General features: G+C 43.4%; 1 protein-coding gene across 15 annotated transcripts in view; it reads right to left on the minus strand.

Moving 5' to 3' along the window:
• CELF4 (CUGBP, Elav-like family member 4) overlaps positions 1 to 16,665 on the minus strand; it is a 703,503-nt gene that overhangs the window by 101,036 nt on the left and 585,802 nt on the right. For 12 of the 15 annotated variants that reach the window (XR_001875510.1, XM_017819033.1, XM_017819034.1 and 9 more), the window contains one exon: positions 4,077 to 4,205. Coding sequence is in view for 14 of the 15 variants with exons in the window: in XM_017819033.1 (XP_017674522.1) it covers positions 4,077 to 4,205 (129 nt within the window). In the remaining variant the exon portion in view is untranslated. The remainder of the gene's footprint in view (positions 1 to 4,076; positions 4,206 to 16,665) is intronic. The other 3 variants (XM_017819032.1, XM_017819037.1, XM_017819036.1) reach the window with 1 other exon arrangement.

Here is a 16,665-nt window from a genome sequence, read left to right on the forward strand (position 1 = left end):
TGTTCTCTTCTGGACATTAGAGAAATGTAGGCAGTGCTTCTCTGGCCTGCATTGCCATGTGAGGAATCTCATGCTGAACTCTTATATAAGGTTTTAGGATAGAAAGGTGCATTTATGAATATGTGCTGGAGTGCAGAAATGATCAACACTTCAAAGGGTGACATGCACTACTAGAGTGGGGGAATGTATTGCCAACACTCCTAGCTACAAGCAAACTGACTCAGAGAGAGGAAGGGTAATTTCCATATGCTAGGGCGGTTTTTGGAACAGATTGGGAGAGATCTGAGAAGTTCTGGCTTCCATCCCTTTCTATTACTACCAAATACTTCCGAGCTTTTAATCAATTTGCAAAGCCCTCACTTTTTCCCCGAAGGGGTCCAGAGGGGACGCCAGTCTTGATAATGGGATGTCTCTCCTTCATTCCCTTTGGAGCATCTTCAGAGGGTCCACACACCCTTATGGATCCCTACAAGTGCAGGGTGAAAAATGTAGCAATAGAACTTGCAAACTGTAAGAATGAGCCCCAAAGGTCCCTCGCATCATCACTGCAGGCTGATAGAAGTGAGACTGAAGAAAGCAGTGATAGTCCTTTCTGAAAATAATACACATTTATGAAATTAGTTTACAGTTAGGAGCCCTTCAATTTGTGTTACCTTCTCAGCACCGTGCTCAGACTGTATTTCAGGAAAAGCCCAACGATTATTGCTAATAGTTGGATCTAATTTATAAGGAGCTGAGAGGAAACAATCATGAGAAAATGAGATAGATAACTTCAGCTGGAAACTATAGGGATCAATTATGACATAATCGCAGCCCAGCATTCCCGGGCTCCTGAGATACTGCGTTTTCCTCTTCATTAATCATAGATAATCCAGAATTAGGGTTTTTAATTATTTGCAGAGATTCTTTTGTACTCTCTGCCTCTAAAAAGAAGATGCTGATTAGCAAATACACAAAAGCTTTCCAGTTCCAGCCACCCATTGCATTTAGTGCAGGATTTTTGGCTACAGTGTTGTTGTCATATTGAAGGTTTCACTCTTTTCAGGTGAAATTCACCCATACGCTGAGGGTCCTGATGGATCAGTGGAGCTGGATAAAGGTGGGAATGAAGGGAGTAGCACGCATTTATCTTGTTTAATGCCCAAGATATTAATGGGATCCCTCCTACTGCTTCCTATTAACTGCTTCCAGTAGGTTTTGAGGTAGCAGCTCAAGTGAAAACTCAGTTTTTACTGGTGTATGGTGGCAAGGCAATAGCACAGATCCCAACCTTTTGTCCATTTTGTTTGCGTCTTCAATGGGATGGCTTCTGTACATAACATCAAAAGTGCACATAACCTTCCTTCCCATTTCACCAGAACTGACTCCAGGAGCTTATGAGGTGAGGATGAGAGTCCAGCCACTCTTCTCAGAACAATAGTGTCACTTAGAAGCAAACCTGGAATGTGAAGGGATTTTGACAGAGAGATACAACCCGTGCTGAACAGGGTGATATGTGTGCTTAAGTTTTTCTTGTTTCCTAACGTCCAGATTACAGAGTTGGAAGGGCTGCTCTGACTGTCTTGTCAACTTGGAGGAGACTGCAGTCAGGCCCTAGGATTATGATTGCAGAGGGTGCCTAGACTTCTCTTGTGGAGGGTGCTGTGGGAAATTTTTACTTTCTGAGTTATCAAGGCATACAACTGCTTAATGGGAATAAAAAGGGGGGGAGAAGGGATAGATGTACAGAGAGCAGCAGCAATGCAGATTCTGTGGGTCCTTCTGGCCTGCTGAACTGGATCCACTTGAGCTCCCTCACCTGAGGAGTCCTGGACTCCTGGCTGCACAATGGTGAGCTTTACCTGGAGGGATGCAGAATCACTCCACCCTCTCCCGGCAAAGACAGGTGCTGCACTCCCCTTCAGGCAGAGAAACTCCTCAGTCACAGCTCTTCTTCCACCTGGTTACCTACTCCAGCCACTGTGCCTGCTGCTGAGTGACTCAGCAGGAGGTGTTTCTGCAGACCCTGAAGGGCATGCCTCATGGCTCAGGACATCACCCATGGCTTCAGGCAAGGCTCAGCAGCTTTTTGACTGTGACTGGACTGTGATGGCATTAAACTGAGAATCTGCAACCTACCTTCTGAGAGCACTGAGCTACCTGAAGGACTTAGAGGCTCACCACAGGGATGCCTTGTGGGGTTTTACACAGTGGGTTGGGTAGGATTGAAGTCTATGGGATCTGATTGCTATCCAGAATTTAGGCAATCTGCTTAAATCTCAACTGATGTAGAATTTAAGCCTTATGGGTTTTACCCAAAATAAGAAGCTCACAAGCAATGTGTGTCACATATAGGTTTCTAGCAGATGGAAAACATTACAGACTGGGAATAACTTTGTGGGAGTTGTGGCTTGCCTGACTGTCTCCTAAGATAAGGGCACTAGCCTTAAGTTTTCCGTTGGATTGACTGCTCTGTGTGCGTGTGTGCATGTACGAAACTGTGTGTGTGTAAATTAGGAGCTTCACATTCTCAGTAAATAGCACCAGCAAATGGAAGCTGGTAATATTAACTCTGTCAAAGCTCAGTATTGATCCTGAGCAGCTCAGTGAAACGCCAGCCTGAGACTGCAGCCTGCTAGCACTAATAATTAAACTGGTTAGCAATATGGAGCTGCCACTCAGATTCTGTCTTATAATGAAATTGTTTAAGAAGAAAAGAAAAAAAAATAGAGCAAGCATGAAGACAAGTCTGTGGTTTGGATCTCCTCTGGAATTTGTTTCTTACAGATCTCAGACTTTGTTGCCTTTATTATTACTCTCTTTAACTCCTTTGTCATTAGACTTTTTTCCATACAGTTCCAGGTAGAAGCAGACAGACATATTTTTTTGCTTTTCCGCAATTTACTGATTTGTTCAGTACTGCCTGCTGTTATGACGATTGGAGCTCCTCTAGGCCATTCTAGCCTACTGTTTCCAGTGGGGCAGCCCCTGTCTCTGGGTGTTGTGGAACTTAAGTACACAATTGAAGAAAGGTGCCCACTTTTCAGCCTATTTTCAGTCATTTATATCAGGAAGGTTGAGCTGTGCTGATGTATATTGATGTATATTGAACTGCTGCCCTATAACACTGGTGTGATTTAGGTTTTTTTGGTTACCAGTGATTTTAAGGAACAACAATATCTTGCTCCAGTGTATTCCTGTGATTTGGATTTTTTACCACCCTGTTGCAAAAATATGCTGGTTGATGTTGTCACTTGTCAAAATACCGAGATACGAACTGTGTCAGCAGGACTGGTCTCTTCTCTGATGTTGACCATTCCAGAACAGTTTATGCTGTATTATATGCAGATCAATATTTAATGGACACACTATACTGTCAAAAGAAGAGAACTTTCTATTTAGATTGAAGTTACTTTGTCTAGAGACTGATGGGGACAAAAAATGACATTCCTGCTTGAGAGGGAGGCCTTATTTTTATACTTGACCTGTAGCAGAGGATCTTTTGTGCTATCCAGGTAAGAAGTGATGCCAAAAAGAGGCAGAAGAAGCAAAGGCACCTAGTTTTGCAGTGAAGCATTTGCATGCTTCAAACGGTAAATATCTACCAAGTGTAATATTTAAATTGGTACCTGTAGCCTTGTGGTTGCGATCACTGACTGATAGGAGTCCACACAAAAAAGACTAGGTGGAGAAGAGGAAGACCTGAGACTGGTAGATGGGAAATAAGCAGAGATGATGATGGAGCCAGTGAGTCAAGATATAAAGTACCAATTGTGTCTTCTTTTAAAGAAAGAATCATTCTGTTCAATGGGGTGGAGAGAGCATGTCTTGAACGAATACAAAGGCCTGTTCAGAGGGGAGGTCTGTCCAAGCAATAATAGGCATCAGTTTGCACGTGCTGAGACATAGCTCTTTGGAGAGGCGTGTTTTAAAATGCAATTTTTCCCCTCATGCACAGAGTGACCAGCAAAGTACAGCCTCCCCATTGCAAATGTGACCCCTTCCTAAAGTAAGACATGCTGTTCTGGAGGCTACATGGTACTTTTGTCATACCAGAAAATGGCACTAAGTCCCCTTGACACAGGCCACCACCTCACCTTTGCTGTTGCCATCGGGTCCCCGAAGGATCGTGCACTCCTCGATGTTGCCAAATGCCTCGAATAGCCTGCGCACATCGTCTTCCGACTGCTGCTTATTGAGCATGCCCACAAAGAGTTTTCTGTCTTCTGGAACAAAATAAAGAGATGCTTACCATATTTCAGGAGGGATACGAGAGCCAAGATGTCTCAGCATCACATGCAAAACAAACGGTGATTTCATTGGGGTGACACATTTCAGAAGCTGCTAATCTTTTCAGGTGGCTGGCTCGAAAAACCTTAATAGCCTCTGACTTTCAATGAGCACTTGAAAATAATCCAGCAAATTTTAAAAAACCAAACCACCAAACAACAAACAACAGTGATTTTGTTATGTATAAAATCTCTAACTGCCTCTTAAAATCTAGGCAGCAAAGTGTTCCAAATCAGCTTCTTCTGATCAATTTTTGCAGTCAGCTTGCAGTAACTTAAATGACAACATTGCTCAGACTGCAATCCAAGAGGAATATGGATAAAGATAGCATATAGAAACCAAGTCCAAATGAAAAATAACATAAGTTAGTGGCCCTTGCAATACTAAATAAGTTGCAGGAAAAAAATGTTTAACATAAGCTTTTTTAAATCAGGATATAACGGAAGTCACAGCCTGTAAATTGGAGATTTGTCATTCAAGCCCACTCAGAGACACGTATCTAAAAGTTTGGATGAGGTTTTTTAATATATTCATAAAGTTCATTTGAAACAGGTCCAAAGTTCTTGAAACATAAATTGTTTTTTGAAACATAAAGTTAACTTATGTGATTGCTAATATCTAAGGTAACTTGAGCAGGTGGTATTTCATGCCACACTAGGACATGGTCTGCCTGTAGATAATTGTATTTTGAACAAGGATGCTCAGTGTAACCCAGAAGTGTGCACTTCCAGCCCTGAAAGCCAACCATGTCCTGGCCTAGAACAAAAGCAGGGTGGGCAGTAGGTCGAGGGAGGTGATTCTGCCCCTCTGCTCTGCTCTTGTGAGAACCCATCCAGAGTATTACATCCAGCTCTGGGGTCCACAACATAAGAAAGATGTGGGCCTGTTGGAGTGAGACCAGAGTGTGGGTTGGAACCAGATGATGTTTAAGGTCCCTTTCAACCCAAACCATTTTATGATTTATACTCAGATTTAAACCAATTTTGGGGATCTTCATGAGACACCTTCAGAAAATATTGGTGAAAACAGACTAAATTTATGATTGTCAGAAATATGTCAGAGGGTGCTGAGTTATGCCTGGAGATCAGGTTTCCATTCAGAGACTAACACCACTGCACCAAGAAAAAAAAAGGAAATTTACATAGTTTACACCGTGTATGTAAACAGGCCATTTGCACATGATTCATAAATGTCTTATTTATCATTCATTAAACACTATGTAAATGTGTGAACCAAGAGGTTTTTATTCAGAGCACTTTACAGAGCAGATGTAACCAATTTGAATAAATATATGTAAATATATAAATAATTTTATTTTTTATTTAATTTATTTTTTAATGTGCTGGTTAACCTAAAGCTGAACAAAACACTGGTTTGCAACAATCCTTTTCTGGCTGACTAATTGGGCAATTTATGTCACTTTTGTTCACCGAGAAATCACTGGTGTAGGCAATCTGTTCTGCTTCAACCAGTGTTTGATCAAAATTCCCCTCTCCAAGATGCACCTGCACATTGGCAAATTACTTTACAGCCTTGGATGTGAATAATTTTTCATGCAGTGGCTATTGAGTGGGGATATTAGGAGCTTTCAACCCTGCAGTCGAGTTATCCACGGCAGCAAAAAGTGAACTACCCACAGAAAACAAGGAGTTATGTTGCCTTCAGTTAGGCTGATGAACTGGTAGAAGAAATAGGTTTAGGAGGGTATATGTGCACTTCTAATAGGTGAGAAAAACAGAAATAGCCTTCAGACAGACATGTTAAAGCAAGAAATATTCCTACTTTATGTTGGAACTGATTAAGCAGAGAGGCATTTTGTGGTCTTTGCTGCCAACACAGCGTTCAGACTTTAATGATGCACAGATCCCTAACACCATGGAGGTTGTCCTCACCTCACGAGGAGGTGATTTAGACATGTGAAAAGGTTTCTTTCTTGTTGGCTAAGTGTCCTGCAAGAGGCAGCGACTGAAGTTCACCACTGTGCACTCTGGGGGACATCTTTCAGTCCAGGGCATGACAGAGCCTTAGAAAAAGAATCCTGTCCTAAGTCCAAAGGTTGTCCAAATATTGGAGGAAAGCCCACCCAGCAAATGAGACCAACTGCCCTGCAAGATGGGAAGTATTTTAGGAAGGAAGCAGAGTAGTGGGAATGAACTAGGAACAGCGCTGGCAAAAGGTTTTACGTAGAAACTTTGTGTCTAGTAAAGACTTCCAGCACAACAGAAGCATTTGTTATATTGTATTTTATACTGCTTCCCCTGTTTCAAATAAGCTGCATCAGCAAAAACACTGCTATAGCTGTGTAACTGTGTTTTCACTAGACTTTTTGCTAATATAAATGTATCATTTTTTAAAAAAAGTCACATCCCTCCTCTGTCAGCAAAACTCTCTAGTGTGGAACTGGCCCGAAACTGCCTTGTTTGGTCTACTTTATGCAAAGCTAAAACCAGGGTTCTAGGAACCATTCAATTTTATTTTTTTTTTTTATTATTGTATTTTTTCCACTGCATCTCTGCACTACAGTGGTGGTGCTGGTCCCCAGAGCTAGCTGGCAGACGATGTGGTGCTTTGGTGAGCTGCCCACAAGCTGGTTGTCAGACCACCAGGAACAGGCTCTGCCAAAGGTGAGGACAACCTTCCCTGAAAGCTGCTGGTCTGGTCACTACAGGGCAGGTGGCACAAAGAGGACCCTCATGGACAGCCAGGACTCAGCTGCTTGGACATCACCTCCAATCCCATCTCCAAGTCAGTGTCTCTATCCTGAAAAACAGTGCCTTGTGTTGTTGGGGGAATCATTAGTCGTGTCTGCCATCACAGAAATTGACACAATCACACACTTGACTGATAAAAAATGAGTCAGTTTAACAAGTTTTTTACTCTCAGTGGCTTTTATAACAAAGTGCTTCATTTACCTCTCACACCCCAACTCTTTCAGGGGACTCAGAAGCGTGTTTTAATGACACCCCTCACACGTCTTGGGTGGGAAGAGAGATGGAAAGGTCCAGCAGATGGGATCATTCAGCATGTTCCAGGTCTTGGCTAATGAGTTTACGCACTGATGGTCTTGTATGAGCCTCTTACACCCTGAGTATCATCATACACTGCTCTTCCACATCTCAAATAAAAAACTAACATGCCATGCATCAAGACAACTACTTCTGATTTTAAAAAAGACCATGAAGCTGCCAGAATAAAGTGAAGAGGAATGTGCTGATGTCAGTGGGATGTGTCTTGAGCACTATGGATGCCACAGGTGCTCCCCACCAGATGATTCCAGTGTCCTCTAATGAGAGTTGGGGGATCTACATCCTACGAAAATCAAAGTTTTAGGCTGCACACAAATCTGGAGCAGTCACAGGTCAAACTGTCCCTTCTGTCTTCCTGTAGGGTCCATCCATACCAACCATGGTCCACCCATATCACCTGCACGAGTTCCATGCTTTCTCTTCTTTCAGTGAGACACTTTCCCAAATCTATGTGTCTCAGAATCCATGCCTGAATGTCAGAGAACTGGGAAGACTCAGTTCTCTGCGGCCTCCGTTGCAAAGTTCAGTGCTATCATCCTCATTTCAGACTGTGGGACTGAGGGGTAAAAACCTTCAGACCAGGCTCCCTAAGACCTGGGTCCCAGGGAAAAGTGAACACAGTTAAGGAGTATAGAAATAACACTGTCCAAGGCAGAAGCAGAGGACAGAAAGAGGTCAGGCATAAGCCCATGATCTGGGATGTCCCCAGCCTGAGCCATGGGCACAACCATGTGCTCCAGCCTCAACTGGCCCGTGGCCCTAGTCAGGGTACCTCAGAACACCATACTGTCTTGCACAACAGAAATGGGAAGCTGCCAGGAGCATCCTCTATCTCCTCTCTATGAAGGAAATCAAGACACTGAGCTTTAGCATGTACAAGAACAGGTGTGATGAAAGAAGCCAATCCCACGTAGCCTCCTCCAGGCCACACACGGCTGTGCATCAAATATTGATCCACATCTGAGCATCTTTCCTCTGCTTTTGTCAAGAAGGACCTGTCCAAATTCCTGTCTATTAAGTACCCCAAAGTGACTATTTCTGATTCTATCTCACATCCAAATGTTACACGTTGGTGAGTACACCTCATTAACCTTGCTCAGGCCTTAAAACAGCAGCACTGTGAGCAGTGACACTCCTGCAGTGTTGTGACCGAATGTGGTGTCCATGTGAGCCTCTTCTACCCACGTTTTTGAGTTCCCTCATTATTGTTCACCTCATTATTGGTCTTTGGCCACAAGCTGAGTCTATCACGCCTGCTTCGCCATGGAAATATCCAACCACAGGTGGGTATTTCTGTGTGTGATGGCACCCAGGAGAGCCAAGGAGGTTTTTGCTGGTGCACTCTGATGACATTGAAAATTAAATTCCTCCCAAGTCTACCCATTTTGTTGTAAACAAAATGCCACAACAGAAGGCAGCAGCTCCTTCCAGAAGGACAGACTGGGAGAGAAAGGCCACAGCAATGGCAAATCAGGGTTCCCAGAGTTGTCCCTTTAGTGAAATTCCCAATATCCCCATGCAACCAGGCTTCCCTCTTCTCAACTACTCTGCCAGGGATGGAGGCTTGTGTTCGTCAGGAAAAGCTGGCTGCAAGGCACAGTGGTGAAGAAATGCAACTTGTCAGATAAATATACAGTGTCTATAAATCTCCCTGCTATGTTTATAGGAAGCCTCAGCACTTTCCCTGGTGCAAATAGGGGTTAAATTATTCCCTGTTCTATTTGTATTTAAATGTTATGTTTCTATGATAAGCGTAAGGCAGAGGTGTCAGATGGGCCCGGGCGAAGGAGACAACACACGTGAAAGGTGAAATAATAGAGCTCTGTAAACCAAGTGCTGAGAGGAGACAGGAAGGAGGGATCTGGGAGCGAGGGGGACAAGGGGGAGGACGGGCACTAATTAAAGAGACAGAAGGGACAATGAGATGCAGGATGTTTGACCCTCTGTGGAGCAAGAGGACAAGAACAAGAATCACAGCAATTGTGGAGGGACTGGGGGAAAATTAGGGTCACTCACAGGGAGACATGACATGGGACTGTGTTTATCCAGATAGCTCTCGCTAATGTATGTGTGTGCGTGGGGGTACATTTAGATAAGAGTATATAAATACACGTGTTCTCATATTCCTCATGCAAAACAAAGAGGGTGAATCCTTGTATCAGGGAAGCATAAGCCAGCTTTACTGTCTAGAACATTGCATCCAAAGCCCTAGAAATAAAGAGGGACAGATTTACCACCCCTGTGGCCCAGGCTAATGAGGAGGGCAAACCAGAAGATCACTACAGTCCCTTCTAGCCACAAACCCATTTATTCCAAAGCCTATGAGCCTCCCTATTTCATCCCAGGTTCATTGCCAGAGCATCACACATGGATAGTGTGTGTGCTTCTTTCTGCAAGAGTAAAACTAGCCTTTTTTTAATTCTGTATGGGAATGAGCATCTTCTGTGTGTGCACGGTATTCACCAGAGCAGCCCTCTGATGTTACTCAATGCCTTTGGCTTTCTAAGCATCAGGACCAGGTTGTTGTATGGCTTAGTTTCAGAAAGCAGATGCTAATTAATTCCATTATTTATATTGCTAATAATTATTTGTCCCTGCTGCTATTCCCCTCCTCCCCAAACATTGCTTGCGCACACAGTGGGGGACCATCTGCAGTGCCATGGTCCAGGTACTGGGAAGGCCTTTAGGCTTATCTCCTTGGCACCATGACAGAACAAACGAGCAGCCTAGAGAGGTTTTCTGTGCACGTGTGGGTAAGAAGTAGTGCCGGTGCATAGGACCAAGCGGCACATTTACCACAGAGGATGCAGGAGGCAGAGTGGGTCTTCTTTGCCCACTCTCCTGACTTATCCTTGGCAGACAGGGGAGAGGAGATAGCTCTGAGGGTGTTCATTGCAGAAACATACAGAATCATAGAATGATTTGGGTTGAGAGGAACCTTTAAATGTTTATCTTGTCTAACTCCCCAGCAGTGAGCAGGGGCATCTTCAACTATAGCAGGTTGCTCAGAGCTTTGTCTAACTTGATCTCCCATGTTTCCAGGGCTGGGACATCTACCACCCCTCTGGGCAACCTGTGCCAGTGTTTCCCCACCCTCATGGTAAAAGAAACATTCCTTGTAACTAGTGTCAATCTGCCCTCTTTTAGTCAAAAAGCATGAGTCTGTGTCCTATTGGTATGGGCTATAGTCAATAGTCTGTCCTCATCTCTCTTATTAAAGTACTGAAAGAGCCAAACAAGGTCTCCCTGCTGCCTTCTCTTCAACAGGTTGAACAACTCCAACTCTCTTAGCTTGTCTTTGTAGCAGAAGTACTTCAGTCTTCTAATCCTCTTTGTGGCCTCCTCTGAACACTCTCCAACAGGTCCACACCTTTCTTATGCTGGGGGCCCAGCTGGATGTAGCACTTCATATGGGGATCTTACAAAAGCAGAATAGAGGGGCAGAATCACCTCCCCCAACTTTCTTTTGATGCAGTCCATGACATGCTTGGTTTCTGGGCTGAAAGAGTGCATTGCTGACTCATATCCAGACTTGCATCCGTCAGTGCCCCCAAGTCCAAGTAGTGGGATCAGGAATATGCCAGACTCACAATGGTGAAAAAGAACTATACACCTAGGTTTCTTTCAGACTGCTATGAACAAGGTATCCTCCTCAGGTCACAGAAGAAATAAGGAGCTATAGAGTGGAAGGGCGAGCTGCAGGTGCCCTGAACATTACAAAAGTTTGGTTTTAGCTCTGAACTCAAACCTGCAAGCTCAAACCTGCCCCCCTCTCGAGCCAGAGTGTCCCACCACTCCACTCAACCCATGCTCATTCTGGTGATCAATAGGCTAAAAGCAGGGCATTTCCCAGGTCCTGGGCTTCACACTGCTACTGCCATTTTCACAGCAGTTCTACAGCTATGTGATGATGATTATCGCCCTTTCCACAGGGGAAGTGATTACGAATTCTGTTGTAGCTAATTGTAAATTAGCTAATTATCTTCTCCATGATACCTTGCTGGAAAATACATGAACCTTGTAAAATAGAGGTGTTTCAAAAATTAGGACGGGGCGGGGAGGAAACCACCACCAAGAATCAAAAGCCCAACCTGTTGTTCTGGAAACAACAGAAAACTACTGCTGCCTAACTCCAAATAACAGCAAATGAACCCTCCTTCAACCTGCACTGGCTCCTAATTCACCCTTTTTCCCTCCTCCTCCCCATATATAACAGCACCCTCAAGGGGCAAATTCTACTGCAGGCTTTAAAGTGTTTGCTGAGTTCACCTGTTCCTAGCAGCTGGGTGTTGTGGGGCATCCCTAATCACGTTTTAGCAGGAGTGACTTTGTGCTGATCTCCTTCCTCTCCTCCCTCCCCGGTTTGGTTTTACTCAACAGATTCTTTATATTGCATGCGTTAGTAGATACGATTGCACAGCTGGTGGTCTCCTAGTGCTGGAGGCAGAGGCTTTGAGACACCCGGGCTAGAGAGAATAACAGCTAATCTGAACAGCTGTGTGATGGGGACAAGCACAAAGGAATATAAGCCCAGGTGTGGGAGCATAATTCTCCTGCACAAAGAAGGAAACTTCATCCCACAGGTGCGTTACTCTCCACTGCTGCATCTGAGAAAAACTTAGTTTGAAGGATTTCTCTTATTTAATTTCTTGGCTGCACTCTGAGCCCTGACTTGGACATGGTTCCTGTAAACAGAGTGAAGAACAGCTGAAAAGAGACAGAGGGTCTGTCTGATTCGGTGTGCTGTCTCTGGCAATCACCAGTTGTGGATGTCTGGGGAAGACTAAAAGAAACAGGGAAACAATTATATTATTCCCCCCAAATATTCTCCTAGAATTCAGTGCTCTGCAGTTTAAGGAATCCTGGAGTATGCAGTGGTGTTGTTTTGTTTTTTTTCATATGTAGTAGTTTCTGAAGTGTTTTTATTTGATGTAATTGTTCAGTGGACTTATGAACCCACACGAGTTGCAAGCATCCACCACATCCTGCAGCAAGACTTTCTGCAGCTTAAGCATGAACTGAATTAGGAACTTCTTTCTGCTGTTTATTTTGAACATGTCACTAACCATTTTCAATAGATAGAACCTAGATCTTGCTCTGGAAAAGAGTGGAAATCACTCCTGATCCAGTTATGGAAGAGCGGACCCATGAGGATATTCAAGAGCTTGTCTGAACCTCTTTTCGTGCATTTCAGACTGGTATTTGTGACTCCTGGGTCCTATCTCAATCCATACTCTGGAAAATGTGGAAGGGAAAATCACTTTTCCCTTAGAGTGATTTGTTATTCCTGGTACCAAAGAGATGGATGACTGTGCAGTTACTGTTATTAAATACTTACAATACATCTCTGCCAAGGAGAGCGGCCTCAGTGGAAATATGGGCTACATAAATTAACTAGTGCAAAAGGAACCTCAGTTTCCCCACCTACAAAAAGACTAATTGGTGTTTGTAACAGGCAAAACTGGGCATTGGTGAGGTTTGCACATTCCAGGAACTCAGGGAGCTCTTGTAGTAATGAAAGATACCTGGAAGGCTGGTGGTCAGATCTATGCCTGAACCTTATGGTGGTTTGTATCAGATATAAGTGGCTGGAGCTTTCCCAACTCCTTTATCATGGAAGAGGAGTCCATGACGGGGTAAGTCAAGGCAGGGTTTAGTCCTGAATGAAAGCCCATATTTGCAAATGACAGTGACTGTGGATCTTGGAGTTATCTTCCAGGGAGAGATTTTCGTGTCCTGCAGCAATATGATGCCTAAAGACAGCATTGCAGTGATGTAGGCACATGTGTCCAAGAGAACACAGATGCTGGCTGCTCTTGGCCCTATGATAAACTGGAAAGAAAATTAATTTGTTGCCAGATGGTGAATCCAAAACCTAAGATTGTGTTTTTAAATTAAAAGTGACTCAGCCTATTCTCTACTTTCAGTGTCCTCGTCCATACTACAGTTCTATTCTCCTGAGTAAAGACCTGCTTTACAGGGAACTGGAAGAGGTCCTCAGTGTGCATCAGCTGCTAAACCACATCCAGAAATCGTCTAATAGAGCAATAGGATTGTCAGGATGGATGAACTGCAGAGCCATGATGAAAAATAGGAGAGGATGGAGAGGATGCTTCAGAACAAGAGACTGGATGCGTTTTGGGCTTGACTGGTCTGTGCTGCTGTAGCAACATCTGCACTAAACTGAAATCCAACCTTAAACCTGCATCTTCATATGGACAGTTCAGATTAAAGCACACTCAGGCTTCATCTATGCAGATAGTGTGTGAACGAAACTTTGGCCACCGGCCAAGCAAACTGCCATGAAGACATAGCCTAAACAATTCTAAGAGCACACCCCTCTTGTACAGCTGAGAATATTATAACCCCAAGACAAATATCAGTAGTTCTGACTTGCTGAACAGCGCCATCACAACTGTCCATTGCCAAGAGATGCTATTCCCTGTGCAGATTTTCAGTGACAGGTTTTATGGTGTTTGATATTGAGCCGGGAAAACAACTTGCAAAGACCCATTCTATTTGTAGCCCTTGCTTAGGGAAGTTGGTGAGAGCAGTTTAAAACCCTGTGTCAGGCAAAGAACAGAGACTCTGCCCAATTTGTGCCTGGCAGTTCATAATTCTTCCAAGTTTATTCATTATCTGAAACACACAACTGGAATATTTCTGAGAATTATTCATGAGTCAATGCTTTTTAGGAAAAGATTCGGGAGTCAAAATGTGATCTTTCTAAACTCAACATACAGCCTAAATACACACTTTCTTTGCAACAGCTCTCCACTATAGGAAGAATATCTGAATTCAAATCAGCCTTACAATCATGAAAAAAAGCAAAAATCATGCCTCTTTCCCTGGAAATTAGCAGCCTGTTCTTATAGTTCCCATTTTCTGAGAACATCCCTGGAAACATTCACCTAAGGAGAAGGAGTCCCAGCATCAAAGAGTGGAGGTGTGCAGCTGTGCCGTGACTAAACTTCACAGGATTTTGCACGACTGTTTAGGCTCCTTCCTCCTGTGAATCCATGAATGTTTCCCTAGCCCAGGTTGACGGATTTCCTGAAGAAGAAGGAGGTGAAGGAGAAGACTGTCTTGTACTATCAAATGACACCTCAAATGAACAACGAATCATGCTTTTACACTCATCTTTCAGAGGCAGCTCAGATTTGAATGCAACTCCTACAGCCTTTGGTTCTGGGGAATTTAACAGATCTTAATTCTTAAGTGTAACATCCCCTTTTAACTCTGTGGCTACACAAGGTTGAGGCTGAGCCCGAAGGGCCATTTGGTTTTCACGCTCATTCAGAGCAAAGCTTAGAAGCTTCTTGACAAACTCCGCAGGGTCAGTGATGTCAAGCCTGGTATGTCAGGAAAATAAGTTTCAGTTCCCAAACTTATCTCACTGGTGACCTGTTGGGGCTTTGAAACCCTTTGCAGAAGCCTAGAAGGCCAAGACATTAATCCGTGGTAGCACTCCAGCCTTGAGCACAGAGGACTATTGAAACAGCATAGGCATAGGCAGGAAGGGGGGTGGGAAGGACATATTTTCTCTTGCAGGAGCTGGGACGACATTTCAGATCAAATTAAACTTCAGTTTTTAAAGACTTCAGTGGAGGTAATTGAAACACTTCCTCACAATTGCCTGAACCTAAGTGTTATCTCTCTTTTCCTCTGTATATCATCCCTTTTCCCCCAAGCCTGCGACAGCCCCGCACGGCCACAGCCTCCTTAATATTAAAGACGGTGATTAAATGGGATTCACCAAAAGACAAAGGGCTGAAAACCTGCCAATTGTTAATCCCTCTTTCGCTGTGCTTAAAAATTCCATTTTCTTCATTTGAAGAAAGGGAGGGGGGAGAAAAGAGAATTATACGCCTATGTCTAATTTAAATTCTGGTGTCGCGGGTCCTGTTCCCTTCTCCCTCTCTTGACGTCTGAATATATTCCTTTATTACCATTATTACAGCTTTCTGATTGCATTAAAATTCATCCACACGCTTCTCTCCACATTCCACTTTTCTTTTGCCAGTTTTTTTGCTAATTCCTTTTTTGTCTCCCCCCTTTTCTCCTCACTTTCAAATTATAGAGAATGCTATTAAAGATCTCCACAACTCCCTTCTCTATTGCTTTTATAAACTTGCTGGCTTTCTTCCTCTCCATCCCCTCATCTACAAACAAAGAAAATAAAGAAAAGGGAAAAGAAAACAATAATAATAAAGGAATCCAAGCAGCACATCTCATAGGTCTCAATAACACCTTTCCTACATCATACAGCTCCGAGCCTAATGCTCACTTCAGTTATGAAGCTGTATTTCACAAAGAAGTTTTGTGTATTATTTGTTTGATTCTTGTACCTGGAATCCTCAGCTAAAATCAAAAGTGGAGTGTGCCAGGCTGTGTGTGTGTGCATGGAAAGAGACAGTCTTGCCTGTAACTGTAAGGAGAAAAATAAGGAGATTGGAAAAAAGGAAATATAATATCACCCTGCCTTACATAGCTGGAGCTGAAATCCTGTAAGGATTTGCTTATGGATGTGAGCAGTGAAACTGGGCAGGCAGTGCATATGGCCAGTTGTGGGTGATTAGTACAAGGTCTGAACTCAAACAGGATCCACCCATTTAATCCTTCAGGCATCCCACTGGCTGCTAGGACACCTTAACAGTGACTTTTTTTTCCCCCTCAAGACAGATCACCTAAAAAGAAGGTAGATCTTTGCTTAAACCAGTCACACTCTGGGAATTTAATAGACAAAAATGAAGGTGGGAACTGGACTCTGCTGCTGTACAGAATACCACCTGCCTTATGGGCAGTTGAACAATAAAGTGGAGGGGCATAACATGGTGCCAGTGTGATTAGGCTGGGGTGTCTGACGCCCCTAACCTGCCCTTGTAACTCTCCTTGTCCAGCTGGGAGGAAGAAGCTGCTACTGTGAAACTGTCATTCATTCTTACCAGTTCTTCACAGGGTGTCTAAGTAGGTTTTTTGTTGTTTTGGTGGGTTTTTTTGCTATTATTATTTTTGTTGCTGTCACCCTCAATTACACTGATATAATGAAATGACTGAAACAGGATGAAAAATGGAATTTTCTTTCTATAGCAAATACTGATGTCTCAAAAAATGCGCTTTCACTTTGAATTGGAGAGGCCAAAGTTCTTGCGAAATGGAAATTCTTCACTTGTGAAACATTACAGGGTATTGTCTCGGAGGAATAAAAAGCCTTTGTCTTAATAACCTCAAAACATAAAATATATAAAGCAGAATGGCTGTGGTTTTCAGCCAGACAAAAGAAAGTATGTTTTCACACACTATATGAATAAATGAAAGACATTTCTGTCATGGGATGTTGCTGAATGCAAAAGTCATAAATTAGCTGCAA

This window comes from Lepidothrix coronata, unplaced genomic scaffold, assembly GCF_001604755.1.
Source record: "Lepidothrix coronata isolate B3197 unplaced genomic scaffold, Lepidothrix_coronata-1.0 Scaffold72, whole genome shotgun sequence".
NCBI lineage: Eukaryota > Metazoa > Chordata > Aves > Passeriformes > Pipridae > Lepidothrix > Lepidothrix coronata.